At 55.1% G+C, this 21,060-nt stretch overlaps 5 protein-coding genes across 6 annotated transcripts in view; 3 read left to right on the top strand and 2 right to left on the bottom strand.

Annotated features, from left to right (window-relative positions):
• The first annotated feature begins 126 nt into the window (after positions 1–126).
• On the top strand, positions 127–1,558 carry TIMM8A (translocase of inner mitochondrial membrane 8A). Its single transcript, XM_075513113.1, has 2 exons — positions 127–355; positions 715–1,558. Exons 1-2 carry the CDS (start codon positions 233–235, stop codon positions 874–876), a joined length of 285 nt encoding a protein of 94 aa, XP_075369228.1. The 5' UTR covers positions 127–232; the 3' UTR covers positions 877–1,558.
• Positions 1,559–2,456: 898 nt separating this feature from the next.
• On the bottom strand, positions 2,457–7,023 carry LOC142415098 (magnesium transporter NIPA2-like). Its single transcript, XM_075513101.1, has 5 exons — positions 6,839–7,023; positions 6,211–6,267; positions 5,393–5,483; positions 5,078–5,238; positions 2,457–3,787 (listed from the first exon to the last, which is right to left on the bottom strand). Exons 1-5 carry the CDS (start codon positions 6,975–6,977, stop codon positions 3,159–3,161), a joined length of 1,077 nt encoding a protein of 358 aa, XP_075369216.1. The 5' UTR covers positions 6,978–7,023; the 3' UTR covers positions 2,457–3,158.
• Positions 7,024–7,041: 18 nt separating this feature from the next.
• TAF7L (TATA-box binding protein associated factor 7 like) lies at positions 7,042–13,048 on the top strand. 2 transcript variants are annotated; one of them, XM_075513104.1, is made up of 12 exons: positions 7,042–7,137; positions 7,388–7,467; positions 8,186–8,264; positions 8,426–8,559; positions 8,960–9,086; positions 9,295–9,353; positions 10,412–10,484; positions 10,897–11,013; positions 11,212–11,400; positions 11,496–11,608; positions 11,928–11,987; positions 12,596–13,048. In XM_075513104.1, the coding sequence occupies exons 2-12, from the start codon at positions 7,402–7,404 to the stop codon at positions 12,638–12,640; spliced, it is 1,062 nt and encodes a 353-aa protein (XP_075369219.1). In that variant the 5' UTR covers positions 7,042–7,137; positions 7,388–7,401; the 3' UTR covers positions 12,641–13,048. The 2 variants fall into 2 exon arrangements, with proteins under 2 accessions (XP_075369219.1, XP_075369218.1); XM_075513103.1 differs by lacking the exon at positions 7,042–7,137 and having other exon boundaries at positions 7,145–7,467; positions 9,295–9,354; positions 10,407–10,484.
• Positions 13,049–13,171: 123 nt separating this feature from the next.
• LOC142415298 (uncharacterized) lies at positions 13,172–20,273 on the top strand. Its single transcript, XM_075513463.1, has 10 exons — positions 13,172–13,726; positions 14,456–14,635; positions 14,845–15,033; positions 15,110–15,286; positions 15,418–15,559; positions 16,032–16,715; positions 17,661–17,826; positions 18,403–18,523; positions 19,546–19,692; positions 20,040–20,273. The coding sequence occupies exons 1-10, from the start codon at positions 13,631–13,633 to the stop codon at positions 20,271–20,273; spliced, it is 2,136 nt and encodes a 711-aa protein (XP_075369578.1). The 5' UTR covers positions 13,172–13,630.
• The window catches only part of DRP2 (dystrophin related protein 2), a 43,729-nt gene continuing 41,067 nt past the window's right edge, over positions 18,399–21,060 (bottom strand). Inside the window, exon 24 of the mRNA XM_075512840.1 lies at positions 18,399–20,561. Within this exon, the coding sequence (XP_075368955.1) occupies positions 20,542–20,561 (20 nt within the window). The 3' untranslated portion in view covers positions 18,399–20,541. The remainder of the gene's footprint in view (positions 20,562–21,060) is intronic.

Below are 21,060 nucleotides of genomic sequence, written 5' to 3'. Positions count from 1 at the left end.
CGGTTCCCAACGCCAAGGCCTCCCTGGCTGCCGCCGCTCACCGGCGCCGCCGCGCAGCCGCTCCGCCCCGCCGGCAGGGGACGCGCGGCGGGCGGGCTAGCATGCGCAGCGGGTGCGGAAGGGGCGGGCACGATGCATGCGCTCTGCGGATGGGGCGCATGCGCGGCGGCGGCGCGGCACGTGAAGGTCGCGGCGCGGCGGTACCGGCCATACCGGTGGTACCGGTAGCGGGATGGACGCGCCGTCCGCCGCCGGGCTGGGCGGTGCCGACCCCCAGCTCCAGCGCTTCATCGAGGTGGAGACGCAGAAGCAGCGCTTCCAGCAACTGGTGCACCAGATGACTGAGCTTTGCTGGGTACGGGCGGCCCGCGAGCGGCTGGCTAAGCCGGTGACCGGGGTGGCGGGGGAGGGGGGGGAGCGGGTCGCGGTGGTGGGACAGGCGGGCAGGGACGCCGCGCTGACCCTTGCCTCCGGGGGAGGAGGGAGATGGGGACAAAATGGAGCCGCCGTGGGAGCGATGCCAGCCCCGCTGAGCCCGGGGGGGGGCTCTCGGGGAAGGGGGGGTCCGGGGTCCCGGCCGGTAAGAGCCCCGGGCGGGGGAGGGGCTAGATGCGCCCGAGAGGATGAGGTTCGCCAGGGGGGAAGACGCCGGTGTGCCCGCGGGCTGGAGAAGCCCAGGAGGCGTGGGTCCAACGTGTCCCTCGCTGTGTGCAGGAGAAGTGCATGGACAAGCCGGGTCCGAAGCTGGACAGCCGGGCCGAGACGTGCTTCGTGAACTGCGTGGAGCGCTTCATCGACACCAGCCAGTTCATCCTGAACCGGCTAGAGCAGACACAGAAGTCCAAGTCGGCCTTCTCGGAGAGCCTGTCTGACTGAGCGGGACCTGCGCCCCGGGGGACGCCAGCCAGCCCCCCATGAGGCCGGGCCCTCCGCTGCACCAGCTCCCGGTCACTCTGCTGCCTGAATGAGCCAGGATCAGCTCTGGGGTTTAGGATTTAATTAAATGCCAGTCTCGGGGAAGTTGCAGCCAGATGAGAGCCCATGACAGAGGCACAGTCACTCCTCCTCAGGGTGACGTGCTGCTCCCAGCCCTGCAGGCCAGCAACCATCTTTGTGCTGGGACTACGGGACTACCAATGCTACCCAGGGAGCGTTTGGAATGCACCCGCTCAGGTGAATGGAGGAGTGGTGACGCTCATGTCCGGGGGTACTCCCAGCACTGATGTGAATCTCAGCTCTGGGCCAGGCTAGCCTGCGACCGCTGCCTTAAACAGTGCTACAAAAAACGAACCCTCCTGAGTAGATGCTAACAAGCCCTGCAGGTGCCATCGCTGTGCAGTCTGGTACAGGTACCCTTAGCAAGAAGAGCTTGTTGGGCACAGTGATCATCCCAGGCAGTGTCACTACTGGAAAATACTTCCAGGCTTCCATAGGTAAATCATTCATGTGGCCAAGTGACAAATTTTCAAATTGCAGCACAACTCTGTCAATCCTGACTTGCTCCATTAACTGCTTTCCCCTGGTCAATGTAATAAATATTAACTGGGTCAATTTTTAACATGAGATTCTCCTTTGTTCAGGTAGATGACCACTGAGAATTGAAAATCTGTCTGCCTTGTCACTCCTGCTCCTTCCCAGTGATCCTGTTTATTGCAAAATTGGTAGGGAGGGGGCATAATTGTCTTCTAGCTAGAAGGTCTGCTCTGAATTCTGATTTGTTGCTCAATTAATTTGGTCCCATGAATCAAACTTGTCTCTGGGAGAGGCTGTGGCCTTTCCTCTTCCTCCCCAAAGAGTTAACAGCTCCTGCTGTCCTGTGAAGCAGTAGTTTCTTTAGAGACTAAATGCAGGAAATAAGTAACCAGTTACTTTATAACCTCATGCACCTTTACCTGTGGAGATCACTGGAGGGAGGCCTATGGCTGTGTCTTCTGGACCTCTAACCCCAGGACACAGAGAGGAGCTTCTAACTGGAAAAACAACCTACTGATCCACCCTCTGGAAAGGCAGCATAGCATTTCAGCAGTGTTTACATACCGCATAGCTCTGGGAAGCCTGGAGTGACCCACTGACAGTGGCTTGGAGCTCTACACAGGAACCTGGTAAAAGTTCTGCACACGTCTATTTGCCATGGGTGGCTGGACAGGACATGTGAGTTCCTAATATGGGTGGCTTGTAGCCAGCAGCCTTCCTAGGAACAAACTCAGGATGTGTTAAACAGCTATGCAGATAAAAACCCACATAAGTGAGGACACAGCTGTCTAGTTATCTTTCAGAAACTTACCTCAATAGCTAAGAACTCTTAGGTCACTCCTGTTCCCACAGTAAGCGATTCCCTCTCCTGTCCCTATCTTGAGTTTCTCTTGAGCATCTGCATGGTTCTTCCTACCCCTGTAATCCTTCATGCCTTTCAGTGCTGGCCCAGCTCTCGGTATAGATGTATCACTAGCCACTCCTTAAATGAACAAATTGGTTTTTAATAGAATACAGTAACCAGGCGCTTCATCAACCTGCACAGCAAACATTGTGTGAAGAGGTTGGTACCTCCCTAAGAGCCACCAGCAGTATGTGGCAGCACCACTGAAGTTTTCCAGTTTTGGCTGTATTCTGTTCTTGGATGTGAATCTGTAAATAAATTCTAGCAGAGTGAGCAAAACAAGTACTTGATAGAGGAATTTTTGAATTAATAGTCTGGGTATGTGATCTTTAAAGCCAGACATCCATTGTCTCTCTGTGTAATCTTAGCACCATGTTAGATTATTTTGTAACTGTTAATCTTCTAAGTATATTTTAAAAAAATGCTGTGAGGCCTCCCCAAATGCGTGGTCTTCACATTCTGTAAGGGTTAGCACTGTGTTACTGCTGTGGGCCTCTGCGCAGCCGAAGCCTGTGTCCTGACGAGGGCAGATCAATTCTTCATGTAAAAGAACAGTGAAGAGGCACCAAATCCCAGGAACTGGGTGGTTCCCAGGGCTCCTGTCTGTAGTCGAGGAGGCTGCTGTCCCTGTCAGCCTCCTGGCAGTAGCAGGTCACCCATCTCATGCCTGGGGCAGGTAGATGGTAACTGCCAACTCCTGCTAGTGCAGCAGTAGCTGAGGCAGCATGTTCAACCTTGCAGTGGAGCTGCTCAGCAGGAAGCTAGCAGTTCAGAGGCTTCCTCACACGCTTTCACCTTCCTCCTCCTCCTCTGTGCTCTGAAAGCCCTTGTCCTCTGAGGGCAGAAGAGGCTGGTGCTGACATGACTGATGTCTGTCTGCACTCCTCCATGAGGCATGCAGGTCTGCCCTACCTTGCTGCAGGAAGAGGGGAAGGAGGTCGGAGGTGAAGGGCATGTCCCTGAAGGCATGCAGGAGGAAGATGCCAGACACAATGGTGAGGAAGCCACTGATGGTGCCGATGATGTTGTCTAGCACCATGTGTTGCCACTCCTTGAAGAGGATGGCAGAGCACATCATGACTGCTGTGGTGAACAGCACGTAGTAAATGGGTGTGACCACAGACGCATTGAAGATGTCCAAGGCTTTGTTCAGATAGTTGATCTGGACACTGATGCAGATCACCAGGCACACCAGGAGTACCCAGCCCAGTGGTTCTTTCAGGACTGACTTCCCAGAAAACAGTTCTTTCAGGGCAATCCCCAAGCCTTTGACACAGGACACAGAAAGCGAGCCAATGGCGGAGCAGACCAAAACATAAACCAGGACGTTGCTCTGTCCATAACGGGGTCCAGCCACAAAGATAAGCAGAAGGGAGCTCAGCAGGACACACACAGCAAATACAATGAATCCTTGGGGAAAGAAGAATTAAAGAGCTCTATCAGCGAACAGTAGCACCAGTGACAGATGTAACTGAACAGCAAGTAGAGATGGAGGACAGGTGGGTAACTGCCCCATCAGTCTGTCTTTTTAGCCTCCACCTGTAGGGACTGGGGTTGGGAAGCAGAGTTGGTCGCCAGCCTGAGCAAAGTTGCAGAGAAAACAGCAACTCTTTACAGTACTGATCACAGCACTGCCCCACAAGTCAGCCTGTCAGGGGATACAGCCGCCCATGCTGGAAGGGGTAGGGGCACAGCCAGGCTCTACTAGCGGAGGTGGGGGGCTTGTTGACCAGGAAGACCAGGGGGCACAGCTCTGCAGGAGGCCCAGGAGGGTGGCAGAAGGCTTGGGAAGCCCTAGCTGAAGTCTGTGGGCTGGGATAAAGAGGAAAGCGCCACATCACAGGAGTGTGAGGCCCTGCCAGAGCGCTCCCTCTAATAACCAGCAGCATCTATTACTCTGCTTTGCTCTTCCCCTTGTGCTTCCTTCCTCCACCTCCTGTGGCTTATTCTGCCATTCATGCTATTGCCCAAATCATATCCTTGCAACCGGATTCATCCTCTAACATCAGGACTACTTGATCTTGGGCATAACTCCTTGAATCGCTCGTTCATCTTTGCCTGAAGTTCCTCCTCTGTCTTCCCTCAGCCACATCACTGCCACCCTCGTGTACAAGAATTCCCTCTCTTATCCTGGCACTGCCACAGGCCAACCCCTTCTGCTGACAGCTGCAGCTAATTCCCATGCTCTTCACTTTTTGCATCTGTACCTCATAGACAGTATAAAAAAAGCACACTTGGTAACTGTTAATGACCCAAGTTATCATCCTTGCTTTGGCACAGACCCAGTGACTTGGGACCATCACCCAGACTCCCTCTCTGTGAAATGGGGTTCCCATCTGCTGCTTTCATCCAGGGCCAAGAGGACTTGACAGTCCTAAAATGCCATTTTTAAGCTGACAGGTCCCCCTATGTTTCGAGCTAGTTAATAAGGTGTAAATCCTCTGAGCACGTGCATTAAGTGCTGTTTGACAGTCACCAATCTTTCATATTTAGAGCGTGGAGACCCCAGCCATTTCCCACCACAGAAGGCAACCCGCAAGCTATCCTGGACATAGGGGAATGTTTCCTCCACTGGTGCGCAGAACAAGAAACAGCTCAATTACCCTTTAGTTCAGTTCTTCCCAATCTAGCCAAGTTGTATCCTACTTTCTACTGTCATTTCCAAGCCTGAAGTTGATAGGACCCCTTTTATTTAAGTACCTGGATCTTTCAGCTTCTCTGCCATTGACTCCAGGCTGGAAACCTCTTCCTCCTGTGGAGCATGGATCACCATTACCGTGGAGCCCAGGATACTCAGGATGCAGCCAATCTTCCCATGAACATTAAGCTGCTCATTCAGGAAGGTGGAAGACAGAACTGCACTGAAAGATAGTAAAAACACCCAAAACCCATTAGGCCAAGGGATAGAGTACCTGAGGGAAGAGACAGAAGACAGCAGAGCAACTGCTTTCACCAGGGGGCAGGTAGGTGGTAAGGGGTGGTAGGTGAGGTAAGTGTGTTTCTGAAGCTGCTTACCTAACAAGGACACTTAGAGCACCCAGTGGAGTTACCAGTGTTGCAGGGGCAAAGGCATAGGCAGCAAAATTTGCTGCTTCTCCAACTCCCACTGCAAGAGAAACTCTGTCAGCTGAGCATCAATGTAGGAGCAATTCAGCATAATGCAAGTTTGAGTGCAGAGAGCCTCAGTTTCCACCTGAGCATCCCATGTTTCTCTGAGGTATGTCATGCAACCAGGAAAGAACAGCACCAGCAAGAACAAGCAAAAGCCCTATGTTGTTCAAGACATATGTTGTCTTGGGAAGAGAAGGCTCGTGGTTACACATGGTGATTCTCAGTCACACGTGGCTATGCAGCTGAGCAGTAACCACAGAAAAATATTTCCATAATGTCCTCAAAGCTGAAAAGAGTTTTGACCCATTTCATGTTTCTAAGTCATGTTCTTCTCCTGGAACATGCTTTTTAAAGGGTAAATCAAGTACAGTTGATTATTAACATCGAAAAGTGTAAAATAGAGCTGCTGAAATCACTGTAGCACTAAACCCATGGTGCTGCATGTGCCATTATAACTACATCGTCTGGGCAGGCCATATCAGAAGCACTTAACCCAACCCAATTAGACCAGCTCCTCAACTCCTATTTAGCAGGGAAACCTGGTAATGCATGAGACTTTAGAATATTTTAAAGTTATAATTAGATCAACAACATCCTCAGACACTCAGATAAAAATCAAGCAGTCAAACAACAATCATAATAATAAAACACAAAAGCAATTGGAAACAATGACAAACACACTCTTAAGTGTGTCTTGCTACAGTTTCAGAGCAGGTACTTACTGCACAGCAGCCCTGCCCACCAAAGCCATTCTTGCAGGTACGCATGACCTCCCTGTCCTAAGTAAGGAAGAAAGAGTAACAAGAAACTTCAGATGAAGCTACACAAAAGGCTTATTATCCTGCCAGAACTGCCTCGGAGAAGCAAGCAGCAGCAGCCTGATCTCTATGTGCAAGGCTGCCTTGGGTCTGCGTGCCTTGTCACGTACTGGCTTGACCCAGACATGGGCAAGCACTGATTCTTTTACTGTAAAAGCAAAGATTTTATCCCCTGGTCTCCCACGTTTGAAAGACAGCAGTTTCAAGAATGCATGAGTGGTTGTAGAAACGTGTCTTTGTTGGCTACGGGCGATGGCTAGCTATCCCTGTGGAAAAAGCCTACTTTTAAACCAAAAAGCCCCACAAGCAAGGAGGCGGGCGGCCAAGGCCCAGCGCTGGCTGGACTGTCCGAGTGGAGGCTGGCGCGGCCTGCAGCGTCCGGGGAACGCGCCTCCCGGGGGAGCAGCTGCACTGACAGCCCGGGGGTTGTCTGCCCACGAGCCAGAGGCGGAGGCGACGGGCCGCTCGCCGGGGAAGCACCGGGGCGTTTTGATCCCCGCCACCGCCCTCCCCGGCCCGGGGCCGGCGGTACCTGCCCTGGCGTGGCCGCGGCGGCACAGCCGGAGCAGCCCTTTCTTCTTGAGAATGAAGCTGCCGCCGATGAAGGCGCTGGAGGCCAGGGCCAGGCCCAGCCCCACGTAGAAACCGGGCCACCCGCCGGCGCCCTCCATGGCAGCGCTGCCGCCGCTAGCCGCCGCTAGCCGCCGCTTCCGGTGCACCGCCAACACCCTTCCCCCGGTGCCGGGAGGAGCGGAACGGGCGGCGCGGGCGGGGGGAGCCTATGCCGGCGCACCAGGCCTGACTTCCGCCCGGGACCGCCGCCAGGCGCGGGTGAGCGGGGCCGGGGGAGGCTCCAGCAGCGCGGTTTCGGGCTGGGGGCGCCCGTGAGCGCCGGACAGGCCCTGCCGGGGTGTCATCCCGACAGCAGCGCAGCCCCGGGCCCCGGAAAGGCCCCAGCTCCCCTCGCTGCCGCACCTGTGCGGGACGCCCGCGGGCGAGAGCCTGGTCCTGGGCGTGTTGGGCTGGGGCTACCTTGTAGGAACCTTCTTGGCGATGAGGTAATTGTATCTTGTTTTCCAAGCTGAAGAAGAAAGGATGAGTAAGAGCAAGGACGATGCTCCGCATGAGTTGGAGAGCCAGTTCGTGCTGCGGCTGCCGCCGGTAAGAGACCATTCGGTCTGGTACAGCTGAAGTGGCCACCATCACATTTTACACACAGCTCAGTCCGGTTTGCGTGGCGAGCACGGGGGTTGGGAGAGGCGTTAGCAAGGGGGGTGAAGTCAGTGGGAAATCTGTGGACCTGGCAAGGGACATGGAAGGGGCAGGGTGCTTTTGGCCTTGGGTAGCCCATTCCCACTCATTTGAACAGATTTTCTACAGCCTCCTTTTGAGAGGTGCTCCTGCAACACAGAGCAGGAGGCTCAGAACACAACTTAGAGGATTAGGGAAGAAATTTCTGTCAGGGTAGAGCTTTAGCAAGTGCTGGGTCTTCAGTTGCTATGGCTGTCAGTGCACTTGATGCTATTTGTTAGATGCTTAAAGCTGAGACTGTGTCCTGCTGAGACCACGAGAGCTTGGTGAGGGGAGCTGTAACTTCCCCCAGAGCTGTGATCCTCTGACAGGGTGTCTCTGTTGGGGGCCTCACACCACTGTCACAGCTGTATCATGTCGGAGGGTGTGAAGGGCACTGGGAATAGCAGAGCCACAGGGTTAATGCGTGGTATTGGGAGGAGGGTGCAATTTGCATTGCGGCTCTTGCAGTTGTTTTTCTACATTGGGATGGCAGGGGTGTTTAAAGCTGGGTAGGCTGGACAGAAGCCTCAGTGATTCTTGGAGGAAGCACACCCAGTCCTGACGTAAGTCTGTCCAACCTTCCCAGGAATATGCCTCCACTGTGCGGCGAGCAGTACAGTCCGGGAATGTCAACTTGAAGGACAGGCTCACCATTGAGCTACATGGTGAGTGAGCAGGATCAGGGCGTCTTAAAACTCCTCTGACTGTCTACAAGTGAAGCTGTGTAACTTGCATGTGTTTCCCGTGAAATTTCTGCTGCCCAGGAATGTATTGCTCAGTTTAGCTGTTTAGTAACAGCACTAACCTGTCCCGTGGCTTTCTGCAGCGGATGGGCGCCATGGGATTGTCCGTGTAGACCGGGTGCCGCTGGCAGCTAAGCTGGTGGATCTGCCCTGCATCATCGAGAGCTTAAAAACCATTGACAAGAAAACCTTCTATAAGACAGCAGATATTTGCCAGGTATGGGCTGTTCTTCTTGCCTGCCCCAATAGCTTAATTCCTTGCTCCCCTGTCCAGGAAAACCCTAGTACACTTTGGCAGCTGGACACCCAGTATGACATGGCCTATTTCTCTATTCTCACAATATTAGCAGTGTAAAATTTCCCACTCCACTTGGTGTTTAGAAATCCCATTTCTGAAGTATGAAATGTGATTGTCCTTCTAACAGCTTCACTGCTGCTGTGTTTAGATATGAACTGAGCTGGGTGTGGAACATTGTGTTTCTTGTACCCCATGCCCATGAATCCCTTTGGCTCACAACATGCAGTGGGCAGTCACCATTCATTTTCCAGAAAAGCTTTCACATCCTTTTGTCCTTGTGTTACAATAAGCACCCTTTGTGTTTATGCGGGGATTCCAGATGCTTGTTTGTACTGTGGATGGTGATCTCTACCCCCCTTTGGAAGAGCAAACTGTGAGCACTGACCCCAAGGCAAACAAGAAGAAGGACAAGGACAGAGAGAAGAAATTCATCTGGAACCATGGCAGTGAGTAGAGGCTGTGCCAAACCCCTTCATCCCACCAACCCAGTGTCCCCACAGCTGTGCAGGGCACTCACCACTGCCGTGTCCTGGCTGTGCTGCTGCTCCATTTTCAGTACTCTCTCTCTTCCTGAAGGCATCTTCTCCCTTTTGGCACACAACTCTCCCATTAGGCCATCTGCCTGACACATGCAATCTGTTTCCTCTCTCACAGTCACTCTTCCCCTGAAAAATGTACGGAAGAGACGATTCCGGAAGACAGCTAAGAAGAAGGTGAGTTGCTTCTCACACAGATGCAGTTGCAATAACCAAAGGATAGAAAGGCAGAGACATTAGAGCTGTAACTGTTTATTAGTCCAGAAAATATGTAATTTGTTAACATTGCTTCACATGTTTCCTTGCCCAAGATGAGGGTGAAGGGAGGGTAATAGATTTAAACACTTCTTTGGGTGCTTCCTCCATATTTTCCAAGATGCTCCTGAGGGGAAAATCCTCTGTGCAGAGAACTGCTGGACTCCATTCCTGCGCCTTGCCATAGCGCTTCTCTTCCTGCTCATAGAGAAGAAAGGAAGACTCGCATGGAAATGAGGCTTCACTCATTCCTGCTTTCCCAGCTGAAATCTTCTTTCTATGCATGGCCCGTTCACTTCCCCAACAAGCAACAACACTACAAATAGAGTAACTGTCATGTCAGCCGGGGGAGTGACAACAGATGGAGCTCAGAGACTGTCTCTGTGCATATGCACAAGCCAGGCAAGGTGCTGGGGAGATGCAGCACTGTGAGGCTGGGAAGACTTGTTCGTCTCTGCTTTGCAGTTTCTGAGAACAGGATGGAGTGCTATTTTGCATGACATTTGGGAAACAAATTACTTGAGACATTCTTATAGCCCACAGGAGAGATTTTATGTCACTGCATTAAGATTCCTGGCTAATTTAAAAGCGAAAAATGAAACCTTCTTTTGAGTGAGATGGGAAGGAGTTGAGTTGACCATCCATCAGGAAACAGCATCTCGAGGTGCTGTTTCCTGCATTTTCTGTGTGTATGCATTTTCTGCATACACACGAAAAGTCTTATTTCATAAGTAGTATAAGTAGAAAAGTGAGAGTATACAACCCACCAAGGAGCTCTGTACAAAAAAGATGGATTGCTTTCTGGAGGTGCATAAATTACTTTTAGGGTGAGCATGAGCAAAGGCTGAGCAGAAAGCATAAGAGAAGACAGGCTTGAAATAGGGCTCTGTCCAGAGGTGGAGGGTTGGAGTTGACCAGCACCAGCAGCCCGCACGAGGCATTTAACAGTGTCCCTGTTCTCTTTCCCCTCTCTGGCCCAGTATATTGAGTCTCCTGATGTGGAAAAAGAGGTGAAACGTCTCCTGAGCACAGATGCTGAAGCTGTCAGTGTCCGTATCCTTTTAAGGAGAAAAAAAGCTCAAATGGGGGACAAGACACTATGTGTGACCTTGGGATTGTGGAAAGGAGAGACAAGTTCAGCTCTGTGTGGGTGTGAGAGGCTGGGAGATAAGCACACAAGAGGCACTGAAGTTTTGGAGCTTCATCTTTGCCTTGTTCAAAGCTCATCATTTCTTCATAGTGGCCTTCCTTGCATACTGTACTATTATACTGAGCAGGAACTTAAATAACAGCAGAGGAGAAGTCATCAAAAAAGGGGGCTGGGGTGGTTCATCCTGGATATCCATAGCTGCAAAGCCAGACTTGTTGGAGGGGCAGTGATCTCCTGCAGTTTTTAGCATTCTTTTGTCATACTGGATCTTTCATGTTCCTCTTTTTCCCTTGACTTGTCTGTTCCTGCTGTCAGGCTGGGAAGTCATTGCTGAAGATGAAACAAAAGAAGTAGACAACCATGGTTCGCTCACCAGCCTGGACATCTCATCCCCAGGGATGTCAGGACATAAGCAGGGCCATGGCTCTTCAGGTGCAGTGGGGAAGGCTTTTGTTTTCTTTCTAGCCACTAAGTAATCAGTTGGGCCCATTCTCTCTGTGGTAAGCCCTAACCAGGGCAAAGGAGAGAGGGCTTTGAGACAGGCACCCTGTACTGATGTGGTCCCTGGCAGGCAAAGGATGCTGGAAGGTCATCAGCTGTGTTTTTCCTCTTCCCTTTGCACTCCCCTAGAACATGATGAACTGCGGGAGATATTTAATGACATCAGCAGCAGCAGTGAAGATGAAGATGAGAGGGATCATCATGATGACGAAGACCTGAACATCATGGACACTGAGGAGGACTTGGAGAGGCAGCTGCAGGACAAGCTGAATGAGTCTGATGGGCAGCAACAGGAGAATGAGGGGTCCAACCAGATAGGTGAGTGGGTGGCAGAGTACAGCAGAATCACTGCAATGCCAGGCAGGCTGCACTGCCCATCTCTGCTGCTGCTCTGAGCTTACTCTCTCTTCCAGTCATGGGGATCCAGAAACAGATTGACAACCTGAAAAGTAAACTCCAGGAGACCCAGGACAGGAGGAAGCGCCAGGAAGATCTCATCATGAAAGTGGAGAACCTAGCTCTCAAGGTGAGAGCTCTCGCTCTCCTGAGGTCTCTTCAAGCCTTCTGCTTTAGCACTGGCTTGCCATTAGATCCAGCAGACTGATTCAGCTGCTGCCCTGGAAAAGCCAGGGGCCTTTGCGTGCTGGGTTAAAAATAATAGTGGTGTGACCATACATACTCCAGCATTTCCCCATGGAAGCAAAGCAATCCATGAAACTGCAGGAGATAAAGGGGCTGGTTGTCAGTGCAGCTTGGGGCTTGCTGCACCATTTGACATGTTGTGCCAGTACCCATTCAGTTCGGAGCACATTGGTAACTGTGGTCTGGCATGTTTGTCTCTGCAGACCCGTCTTCAGGCTGTGCTGGATGAGTTCAAGCAGCAGGAAGAGCGAGAGAAGCAGCAGGTGAGGTAACTCCCACAGCAGAGTAGGAAGGACTGGGGCATGACACGGTTCTAGGCTTGGCCTGTAGCAAAGTTTCTGAATCTTGTACCACACCAGCTGCTTTGAACTCTGGTGTTACAGGTCAGGTGTGGTTGTATCTCATCTGTACTTGCATGGAGCTTCCTAAGGCACAAGGAGGTACAGGAAATGGGGTTGATTGTAGCCTTCCTTCTAGAGGAGCAGTGAGCCGAAACATGTGTAGTCAGCAATACAAGGCTGCTAGGATTGCTGCCTGGGGAAAAACATGACACAGAAACCCACTAGCACCCATGCACAAGAAAGGCAGTAGCTGTAGGGTCTTGGCAGATTTCCTGCCTGGGCAGCTCTGCTGAGTTTCAATCAGGTACCAAGGCAGGAGGTTCCCACTCCCAGGTTCCTGTTGTGCGGCTTTATGTTGTCAGCAGTGCTGAGTTCTGCCCCAGAGGTGCCCAGGCACGGCTCCCTGTGTTGTACAGGCAAAGCAGCCACTGGCGTAGGTAGAAGATCTGCAGAAACGCAGGAGTGCTTGGGCTGGAGCTGCCAGGAGTCCCAGCCATGCTTTACTATAAGGCCTCACTCCCTCTTCCCAGATGACGTCCCTGCAGGAGCAGCTGGAGTCCCTCATGGAGAAGTGAGGAGCAGGCCTGGGTGTTTGTACCTGCGAACAAAGCTGGAAGTGGTGTTCATCTGCCATGCTGAAGTCTGCTCTAGTCACACACCTCTGCTGCCAGATGTGCTGCTAGGCAGTGCTAGAGGCTCTGTGTCCAGAGCTGCTCTCACATACATTGTGCTGGGCTTGGCTGAGTGGCACTGAAGAATTGGACTATGCCTGCGAGAGCAGCCAAAACACTGGATTGGCTACACTGGTATATATTCAGCACCATTCCCCCAGAGGGATTTAGTTCTCCCTGGGACAGTGCAGTGCAGCTTTCTGCATCTTGCTGAGTCTTGGACTTGATGAGCTGTGGCTTGGTAGGAGCTCGTTCTTGTGTTTGGGGAATGCTTGTGTCTGCAAATCAGACTCAATAAAGCACTGTTTCCAACCCTGGTCTGTTCCTCTGTGGTCGCCGGAGCACAGACTAGCACTGCCTCTTGACAGCTTGTGCCTGACCACCACACAGCCCCTGGCTGGTGCTCATACCAGCATCGCTGGGCTCCTACACTGAAATGCTCCTTGCACACAAGGCTAGGTCAAGGGGAGACTGTGTGCAAGGGGGACCCTGCAAGCTGTCACTCTGTGGGAGGAACAAGGCCCTCCTGATCAGGGAGTTTCTTTAATTCCTCACAGACTAGGCAGGCAAATCCCAGATTAACCTGGCAGAGTGGGAAGAGGATTAGAAAGGCAGTTTCAGAACACAACAGAGGGCACTGCGGGCTTCAGCAAGTGCATGCCACAAAGGGACACCCCTCTCACAACCTGAAGGGCAGGGGAAGGGGAGAAAGCCTTCAAGTTCTGCCCCTGCTACAGAAAGCGAAAGGCCAGTGTCAGCCCTGGGAGATGACATGTGTGTCCAGATAGTCAAGAAAGGGTGATACCCCGAGGAAGACGCAGAGCTCGGGAAGGGCCAGAGCACATCCGTGTGCATGTGCCTGTGACCTGCTCCTGGGGGCCAGTGGGAGCAGCCATGGAGGAAATCTACCTGCTGAATGTGGAAGGGGTCAAAAAGAAGATTCTGCATGGAGGCCAAGGGGAGCTGCCAAAGTTGCAGGATGGGAGCAAGGTAAGTCGTCTTGGTTGTTACCCCAAAGCCCTAGGAGAGGGGAGTGGGTCCAACACTGACATCCCTGCCCATTACAGTTAGAGTCTCTGCTCACAAGCTGAGCTCCAGGTCTGTGGTATGGGGAGATCCCATCTCCAGGAGATCCCTCACAAGGTGGGTGCATGAAGGGCTGTTTTGGGCACAGGCAGCCATATTGCCCTCACAGTGACGGCTGACATGGCCCACTGCCTTCACCTTTCTTGGTGCTGTTACCTGCCTTCTCCCTCTGTCCTGGGGCTGTCAGAACTTAGCAGCCACAATGGGTTGCTGGAAATCTGCCTTTCCTGACATGTCAAACAGGAGTGAGGAGTGCCAATGGGGAGCTCTTGGGCGTTTCTGAGATTCCCCAGCCTGTGGGTATGGGCAGATCAGTGTGGGTTCTGCCAGGTCCTGGTGAATGCTGTGGGAGCACTCTCTGTACTGGGTTATAAAGGGGGGATCCAAAGAGAGCAGCAAGATATAGTACCGATGAGCGATAAGACACTCCACCATCTGATTGCTGCCTAAGTGGGTAGGAGGCACAATCTCCTGCTGCAGATGGAGAGCTGCCAATCAAACCAGCACCTCACTGGGAGCAGGCTTGGCTCTGCGTCCTGGCCCTGTAGCAGAGGGATTCAGAGGTGGCAAGGGGACAGAGGGGTCTCACTACGGTGCCTGCCCTGGCTCAACACTGAGCTTTCTTCGGGGCAGATCACCTTCCACTTCCAGACGCTGAAGGATGACTTTGAACGGACAGTGATTGACGACAGCCGGCAAGCTGGCATCCCCATGGAGATCATCGTGGGCAAGATGTTCAAGATGGAGATCTGGGAGACACTGCTCAGCTCCATGAGAGCCGGGGAGGTGGCTGAGTTCTGGTGCGACACCATTGTGAGTGAGCGGCCTGCAGGCACCCACTCCCCTCCTTTCTGCAGAGCCAGGGCACAGGACTATGCACCCCAGAGATGCTCCAGCCTTGCCTGGTGCAAGCACAGGGGGCACAGATGTGACCTAGCCGCAGCACCAGGGGGCCTGCCCCAGAGGAAGGGGGTGCAGCCTTGGCCCCATGCGACTGAGCAGGGTGCTCCCCCTCCTTGCAGCACACAGGCATGTACGCCCTGGTCTCCAGGGGCATGCGGAGGATTGCAGAGGGCCGGGACCCCCTGGAAGGGCAGAAGCACCGCTGTGGCATGGGCAACATGTTTGACTACCACAGCACAGGCTATGATGACCTGGATGAACTGCAGCGGACACCGCAGCCCCTCATCTTCATCATGGAGTTGTTTCGGGTAAGGGGGATGGTGGGGATGGCTGCCAGCACAGGGACAGCCAGGGCAGGCAGCTCAGCTCCCGCTGCCCATGCAGGTGGAGGAGCCCTCGGCATACAAGCGTGACACCTGGGCCATGAGCAAGGAGGAGAAACTGGCGGCAGTGCCCGTGCTGCACAGTGAGGGCAACCGCCTTGTCCTCCGCAGGGAGTTTGGGCAGGCGGCGGCAAAGTACCAGGAGGCTGTCATCTGTCTGAGGAACCTCCAGGCCAAGGTGAGCAGGACCCAGCTACCTCCTGTCATCCCTGCCTGGGTTTCCTCAGTAAAGCACTCCCCTGTGGGCACTGGGTGCCCGGGAGGGGACGGCCACAGCCATGAACCACCCACCATGGCTCCCTGGGGCAGGAGAAGCCATGGGAGGATGGTTGGCTGAAGCTGGAGAGCCTGGTCACACCGCTGGTGCTCAACTACTGCCAGTGCCAGCTGGAGCTGGGCGAGTACTACGAGGTGCTGGAGCACACAACAGAGCTCCTCCAGAAACACAATGGTACCGTGCCCTGCATCCCACCCCCCTGCTGTGCCCATGGCCCCCAGGGACTCTGGCCTCTGGACCCCCCATCCGTGACAATGCTCATCCCACATCCCTCTGCCTGTGATGTGGATCCCCATGTCCACTGCAGAACCCATGTCCCAGGTCCCCCTGCCCATGTCCCCGGTTTCCCCTGCCCACGATGGCACCTGCACCCCATGTTCTGTAGGTTCCCCTGCCCATGATGTTGTCTGACATCATCCAGATCCCCCTGCCCACCGTGGTTGTCCATGATGATCCCTGCACCCCATGTCCCCTGGTGCCCACAGTGGTACATGCATGGCCAAGGTCCCCCTGCCTACAAGTGTGTCCACCCCATGTTCTGATGGTACCTGTGCTCCATGTCCTCTGGGTTCTCAGGGCCTCCAGCTCCTGTGGCTGGTGCCCCTGAGCTGCAGGACCCCCACCGGGGGCTCTCCTCTCCTGGCAGACAACGCCAAGGCCTATTTCAAGCGGGCGAAGGCCCACGCTGCTGTCTGGAATGAGCGGGAGGCACGGGAAGACTTCCTGCGGGTGGCTCACCTTGACCCCTCCATGGCGGCTGCTGTGAAGAAGGAGCTGAAGCAGCTGGGGGAGAGGATGAGGAAGAAGCATGTGGAGGATCGGAAGCGCTACGAGGGGCTCTTCCAGCCACCCCAGGGGCTGTGGGCAAGCAAGGGGCAGGAGAGCGGGGAGATGGGTGACAGGGCAATGCTGCGGGAAGAGGCACCCCAGGGTGAGGTTGGGGTCCCAGAGATCCCTGGGCAGGGGGAGCAGGGTGCAGGGACCAAAGAAGCAGAACAACCAGGGTCTGACCAAGCAGAACAAGGGACCCCCAGGGCCAGGTGTGAAGGGGCAGCGCCAGGAGGAGAAGTAGCCCATGAGCAGCCCGTGGAGGTGGAGGTGGAAGCAAGGGATGGGACAGGACTGAGCAAAGAAGCAAACCTGGGCACTTGTGGGGCAGAGCCAGAGAGCTGGGGAGCAGAGAGAGGGGCAGAGGAGGAAGATGAGAAGGAGGAGGAGGGGGAGGAGGTGGAGGAAGAAAAAGAGGAGAGGGAGGCAGTGGAGAAGGTAGAGGAAGATGAAAAGGAAGAGAGCCCAGCAGCAGAGATTGAAGAGCTGGCTGTAGGGCAATGTGGGACAGCAGGAGGGACAGAGGCAGCAGGGCTCAGGCAGAGGCTGGAGCAGGGAGCCAACGGGGCAGAGGGAGCTGGCACAGGGACCACGGCCAGGGCTGAGCCAGGCAGAGCCCCAGAGCCGGGCCCCCCCCTCAAGGAGCTGGAGCCAGCCGAGGGGCACCCAGAGCACGAAACACCCGGAGAGGCTCTGGTAGAGGGGAGCTGTGGGGAGCAGCGAGCAGGCAGCGGCCGAGGAAATGCTGGGGAAGGCAACATCCACCCTGACAGCTTCACCCCTGGGGCAGTGCTCCAGGCTGGGCACTCCGGGGCAGACGAGGAGCTGGGCGGAGGGGCAGAAGTAGCCCCCTGCCCCATAGCAGCCAGGGAAGGGGGTGATGCACACCCCAGGGCAGTGCAGCGAGAGCAGAGAGCTCGGGGCCACGACCCTGGGGCACGGCCAACCCTGAGCAGGGCCGATTACCCCTGGATGGGGGAAAGGCTGCTGGACCACTGACGAGGAGGCACAGCACAGGCACTGGGGCTGCTGTACCCTTAGGGGGAGCCCCAGGGCTGGGGACTGGCCCTGCAGTGACACGGGGACAATGCTGTCCTCACCCTGCCGCCGCCGAGACCACCAGCCCCGCTGTGCAGCAGCGCCTGCTGCTTCCCTGCCCCGACTCATCGGCTTCAGGGCCTTTCAGCGCCTTTCAGCTGGGCCCCGCTGAGCTTTGCTGGCTGAGAAATAAAAGCCCTTCCCTGACACCATGTGCTGGATTTGTTCCTGGACGTGACCGGCTTCCCTGATCACAGCCTGCACCTCCTGCCTTTCCCTGGAGATTGCGGTGCAGGGATGGGGCATTTCGCACTGACCTTGAGAGGGGGAGTTAAAGAGGTTGCATTTCACCCCCATTTAAGCTCGTGAATCTCTCCTGCATGAGAGTTGTCCCTGTACTTCCCTGCAGTAGCACCGTATCAGACCTTTGCCCAGCACCGCCAGCCCTTCCAGGCAGGGGTGAGAGCAGGTCCAGCCCTACAAGTACCAGTCCTGGGCAGGCTTCACCGTCAGCTGGGGCTGGGCTGTACCCTGTGTGGCAGGGAGGGCCTGAGAGCCCCCAGCCTTGCCCTGGGGTAGTCCTCAGCTGAGCCCCTCACTGTGCCACAGAGACACGGGGAACACGGGCAGCACTTGGGGCAGAGGCACCTGGACACCTCTGGGCACTGGAGATGTAATGAGGCTCCAGGGAGAAAGCATGGAGGGAAAAGGAGTGCCTGCCCAGCATCCCACTGCTGCCTACGTCCTTCCTGGGGCTGAAGGGTTTCCTACAGCAGAAGTTCCTGGGCAAGGAAGAGGGACTGTCCCCACACAGACCCTGTCCCTGCCCTCAGGCTGCCACGTGGCCCTGAGCAGACCTTGCTGGAAGAGGACAAAGGAAGATGGTGGTCAGGGGACACACCTGTGTCTGGGGAGCCCAGGGCTCTGCTCACAGCTTCTGCTCTGCCTTGAATGGTGTCGACAGACAGGGTGACACAGGGAGTCACAGGGTGACTCCAGGGTGGACATCCATGTTCCAGCAGCCCTGCAAGGAGCGGTGCCAGGATGGCACAGCACCAGGAGCTGCCCTCACTCAGCCGAGGTGCATGGATAAAAGAGGCCAAAGCACCAATCCGGGTCTCAGTATAAATACAAATTTATTCTCTTTCCAGAGCAGAGATGGCGCGAAGCAGCAAGGACAGCAGCACCACAGTACATGGTTACCAGAGCATTAGCCAGCCTACTCTCCTCCCTCCCGCATCCTGCCTCCCAAACACAGCCAGTGCTTACCCTGTACCCGACCGCCCGAGCACCCAGCCTGGCCACTGCTGCTCCCCACACCTGGCACTGGGGCCAGCAGCTCTGCCCTCATCCTGCCTTTTCATTCCTCCAGCTCACACCAGGCTGGGTACTCCTGACCTCATCCTCAGGCCAAAACCATGCTCCTCCCACGCTCCCCCCATCCTGCCACTGGGATAACAGGGGGATTCAGCCAGGTCTTGCAGGCTAGCATGTGGTCCCTCACCATGGTCAAACAAGCAGCCTGACGCAGAGCATGCTTGTAGCTAGCCTAAAACCAATGCCACCACTACTGCACTCCTGTTGCTTGCCTGGGTGTGAGAAGGGATGGCAAGGACAGCAACCCGCACCGCTGCTAGCAGACACTGCAGCACAAGACCCCGAACACCTGGCCATAAGGCTTGCACCGCCTAATCCCCAGTGTGGGCACTGCTTCACACCTCTGCCAGCACACCAAGCCAACTGCCCGCACAGCCCTGTGCCCCTACATGCTGCCTTGGTCCGAACCTCCTTGAACAGCTCACCACCACACCCTGTCCCAGCCAGCCACAACAGCCCCGTCCCTGTCCTCACAGCAAGCCCTGTTTTGGGCAGGATGCTTCACACCAGCATGCAGCCCTGCCTTGCCCCGAGGGCTCAGGCATCTCATCCCTCTGCAGCCTGTGGCCCCAGAGCACCAGGGTCATCTCAGCCTCTGCTCTGGGGCACCCCACAGCACCTGACTCTACCTCTTTCTCGACATAACACAGCATGAGACAGCCAGCTTGAGGGAGCCTTTGGGACCAGGAGCCACCACCACCAAGCTACCCTGCCAACTTGCAGAACAGGCTCCTCCACTGCCTGGCAGGACTCGCCTGCTTCGAATGAGCGCCTCTAGCCCCTCAGCCCAGCTCAAATAGGGGGACAGCAGCAGGGCAGCTGCTCCTTGGGGGCAGCAAGGAGGTGCCCTGCCTGTCCTGCTGCCTGCCAGCACCGCTATGCTCCTGCATCTCAGCCCAATGTCCTGGTGGCCCCAGGGCTGGAGCTATGGCTGGACAAACCCCTTCCTGCAGCACCATGGGAATGGGCAGCTGCAGGAGCTGAGGATCCCCAGGGATGGAGCTGTGTCCGGGCAGGACAGGCTCTCTGTGCCACAGCAAAGGCACAGCTCCCCAGGAAACGAGGTGGGACGGAGTGCCTGCTGCTAGTCCAGCCCTCCGCTGAGCTCCCCTCACAGCAGCCCTGCTCCAAGGCAGCACCAGCAACGGGGAAGGTGCTGGTCCCTGCAGGAGCAGATGTTGGGCTGGACTGAAGGTGAAGGGCAGCTGCACTTACAGTATTAGAATTTAATGGAGTGAGTCCATGAGAGTATTTAAGTACAGAATATATATATATAATATGTAGAAATATATGCAAATTAAATGACAAGGCTCTGTTATAAAGACCCTCTCCAGATAAGGCTACTAGCTGGGCTGAAGCTCTAACATGGACTCAACCCTACCCCATAAACCTTGCAAACTCCCCCCACCAGATGGTATGTGCCTGGCTGGCTGCGGAGTCCTGGGTGGAGAGTTCAATCCGTAAGGCTAGCAGCTGGATGCTGTCAGAAAGAGTTCTTTTAAAAACTGGGTGGCTCCAGGAGTGTTTTGGTGCCCATAAACCTGGAAGCCCCTGGGCACAATTGAAGAGGAGAGGGATGCTGAGCTCTGCATCCCCCAAGGGCTGTGGTCAAAAGGCAGCAGCCTGCAAGCGCTGGGGGAGATAGGCAGCTTTCACAGCTTCAGTTCTTTCTTCTGAACCTTTCCACCCAGGCTTGGACACTGTGGCCAAGTGACTGAGCCAGCCTCCTGGGGAGCTCACAGTCCTGCTCCTGCATGACCTATGTTCCCCTGAGATCTTCTGGATGCTTCCTGCACGACTGGCTTGGAGGGAGTCTGTGCAAAGTCTGCCGCACAGGGAGCATGACAGGGAGAGGAAGGGGAGGAAAGCAGCCACGTAGCTGGTTAGGAAAAGCCTCTGGCTCACAGGAGGTGTTAGATAAGGGAGGTCATACCTGAAAGAGAAATGGAGAGGTCAGGAAAATAGGCCCCAGAGCTACCTGGTTAGAACAGGGCTGCTGCAGGGCAGGGATGGCAGAAAGTGGGTGAGGGTCTGCATGGGCAGAGAGGGAAGCTCTTCCCTGCCTTGTGTTAGGGCTGGCACCAAGCAAATGCCCTCCCCCCGGCACACGCATGGGCAGCCTGGGCAAGGGACCAAGTGCTGCTCCTGGGCTGGAGCACAGAGGGACACCAGAAAGACCAACATCAAACTCCACTAGGCTAGGCAAGTGGAGTGCCGTCCACACATGCATTCCCCAGTCCCCATCCCTGCTGGGAAGAACCATCCATGAGCAGCTAGGAGAGCTTGCACCATTGCTTCCATCTCGCCAGGTAACTGGGGCCTCGACCTCTCCTGGAGAGGGGTCTGGACAGGGATGAAGTGAGGAGGTGGCTCAAGGTGATTGCTGCAAACTCAATGCTGGCAGGTCTGTCCATCTTCGCAGTGGGGAGCCC

Source organism: Mycteria americana, chromosome 10 (assembly GCF_035582795.1).
Source record: "Mycteria americana isolate JAX WOST 10 ecotype Jacksonville Zoo and Gardens chromosome 10, USCA_MyAme_1.0, whole genome shotgun sequence".
Taxonomy (NCBI): domain Eukaryota; kingdom Metazoa; phylum Chordata; class Aves; order Ciconiiformes; family Ciconiidae; genus Mycteria; species Mycteria americana.
The sequence above is the reverse complement of the archived record's forward strand: the minus strand, read 5'-3'. Positions and strand labels throughout refer to the sequence as shown.

What these genes read in the sequence shown, in the direction of transcription:
- LOC142415098 (XM_075513101.1), bottom strand. Translation starts at nt 6,977, where the DNA reads ATGGAGGGCGCCGGCGGGTGGCCCGGTTTCTACGTGGGGCTGGGCCTG. An exon ending in CCGCGGCCACGCCAGGGCAG is followed by an intron (nt 6,268 to 6,838) that starts GTACCGCCGGCC and finishes TTCCTTACTTAG; the next exon opens with GACAGGGAGGTCATGCGTAC. An exon ending in GCTCTAAGTGTCCTTGTTAG is followed by an intron (nt 5,239 to 5,392) that starts GTAAGCAGCTTC and finishes ACTATCTTTCAG; the next exon opens with TGCAGTTCTGTCTTCCACCT.
- LOC142415298 (XM_075513463.1), top strand. Translation starts at nt 13,631, where the DNA reads ATGGAGGAAATCTACCTGCTGAATGTGGAAGGGGTCAAAAAGAAGATT. An exon ending in TGAGGAACCTCCAGGCCAAG is followed by an intron (nt 15,287 to 15,417) that starts GTGAGCAGGACC and finishes TCCCTGGGGCAG; the next exon opens with GAGAAGCCATGGGAGGATGG. An exon ending in GCCCCCAGCCTTGCCCTGGG is followed by an intron (nt 17,827 to 18,402) that starts GTAGTCCTCAGC and finishes TTCTCTTTCCAG; the next exon opens with AGCAGAGATGGCGCGAAGCA.
- TIMM8A (XM_075513113.1), top strand. Translation starts at nt 233, where the DNA reads ATGGACGCGCCGTCCGCCGCCGGGCTGGGCGGTGCCGACCCCCAGCTC. An exon ending in AGATGACTGAGCTTTGCTGG is followed by an intron (nt 356 to 714) that starts GTACGGGCGGCC and finishes CGCTGTGTGCAG; the next exon opens with GAGAAGTGCATGGACAAGCC.
- TAF7L (XM_075513103.1), top strand. Translation starts at nt 7,402, where the DNA reads ATGAGTAAGAGCAAGGACGATGCTCCGCATGAGTTGGAGAGCCAGTTC. An exon ending in GCAGGGCCATGGCTCTTCAG is followed by an intron (nt 11,014 to 11,211) that starts GTGCAGTGGGGA and finishes GCACTCCCCTAG; the next exon opens with AACATGATGAACTGCGGGAG. An exon ending in AAGAGCGAGAGAAGCAGCAG is followed by an intron (nt 11,988 to 12,595) that starts GTGAGGTAACTC and finishes CCCTCTTCCCAG; the next exon opens with ATGACGTCCCTGCAGGAGCA.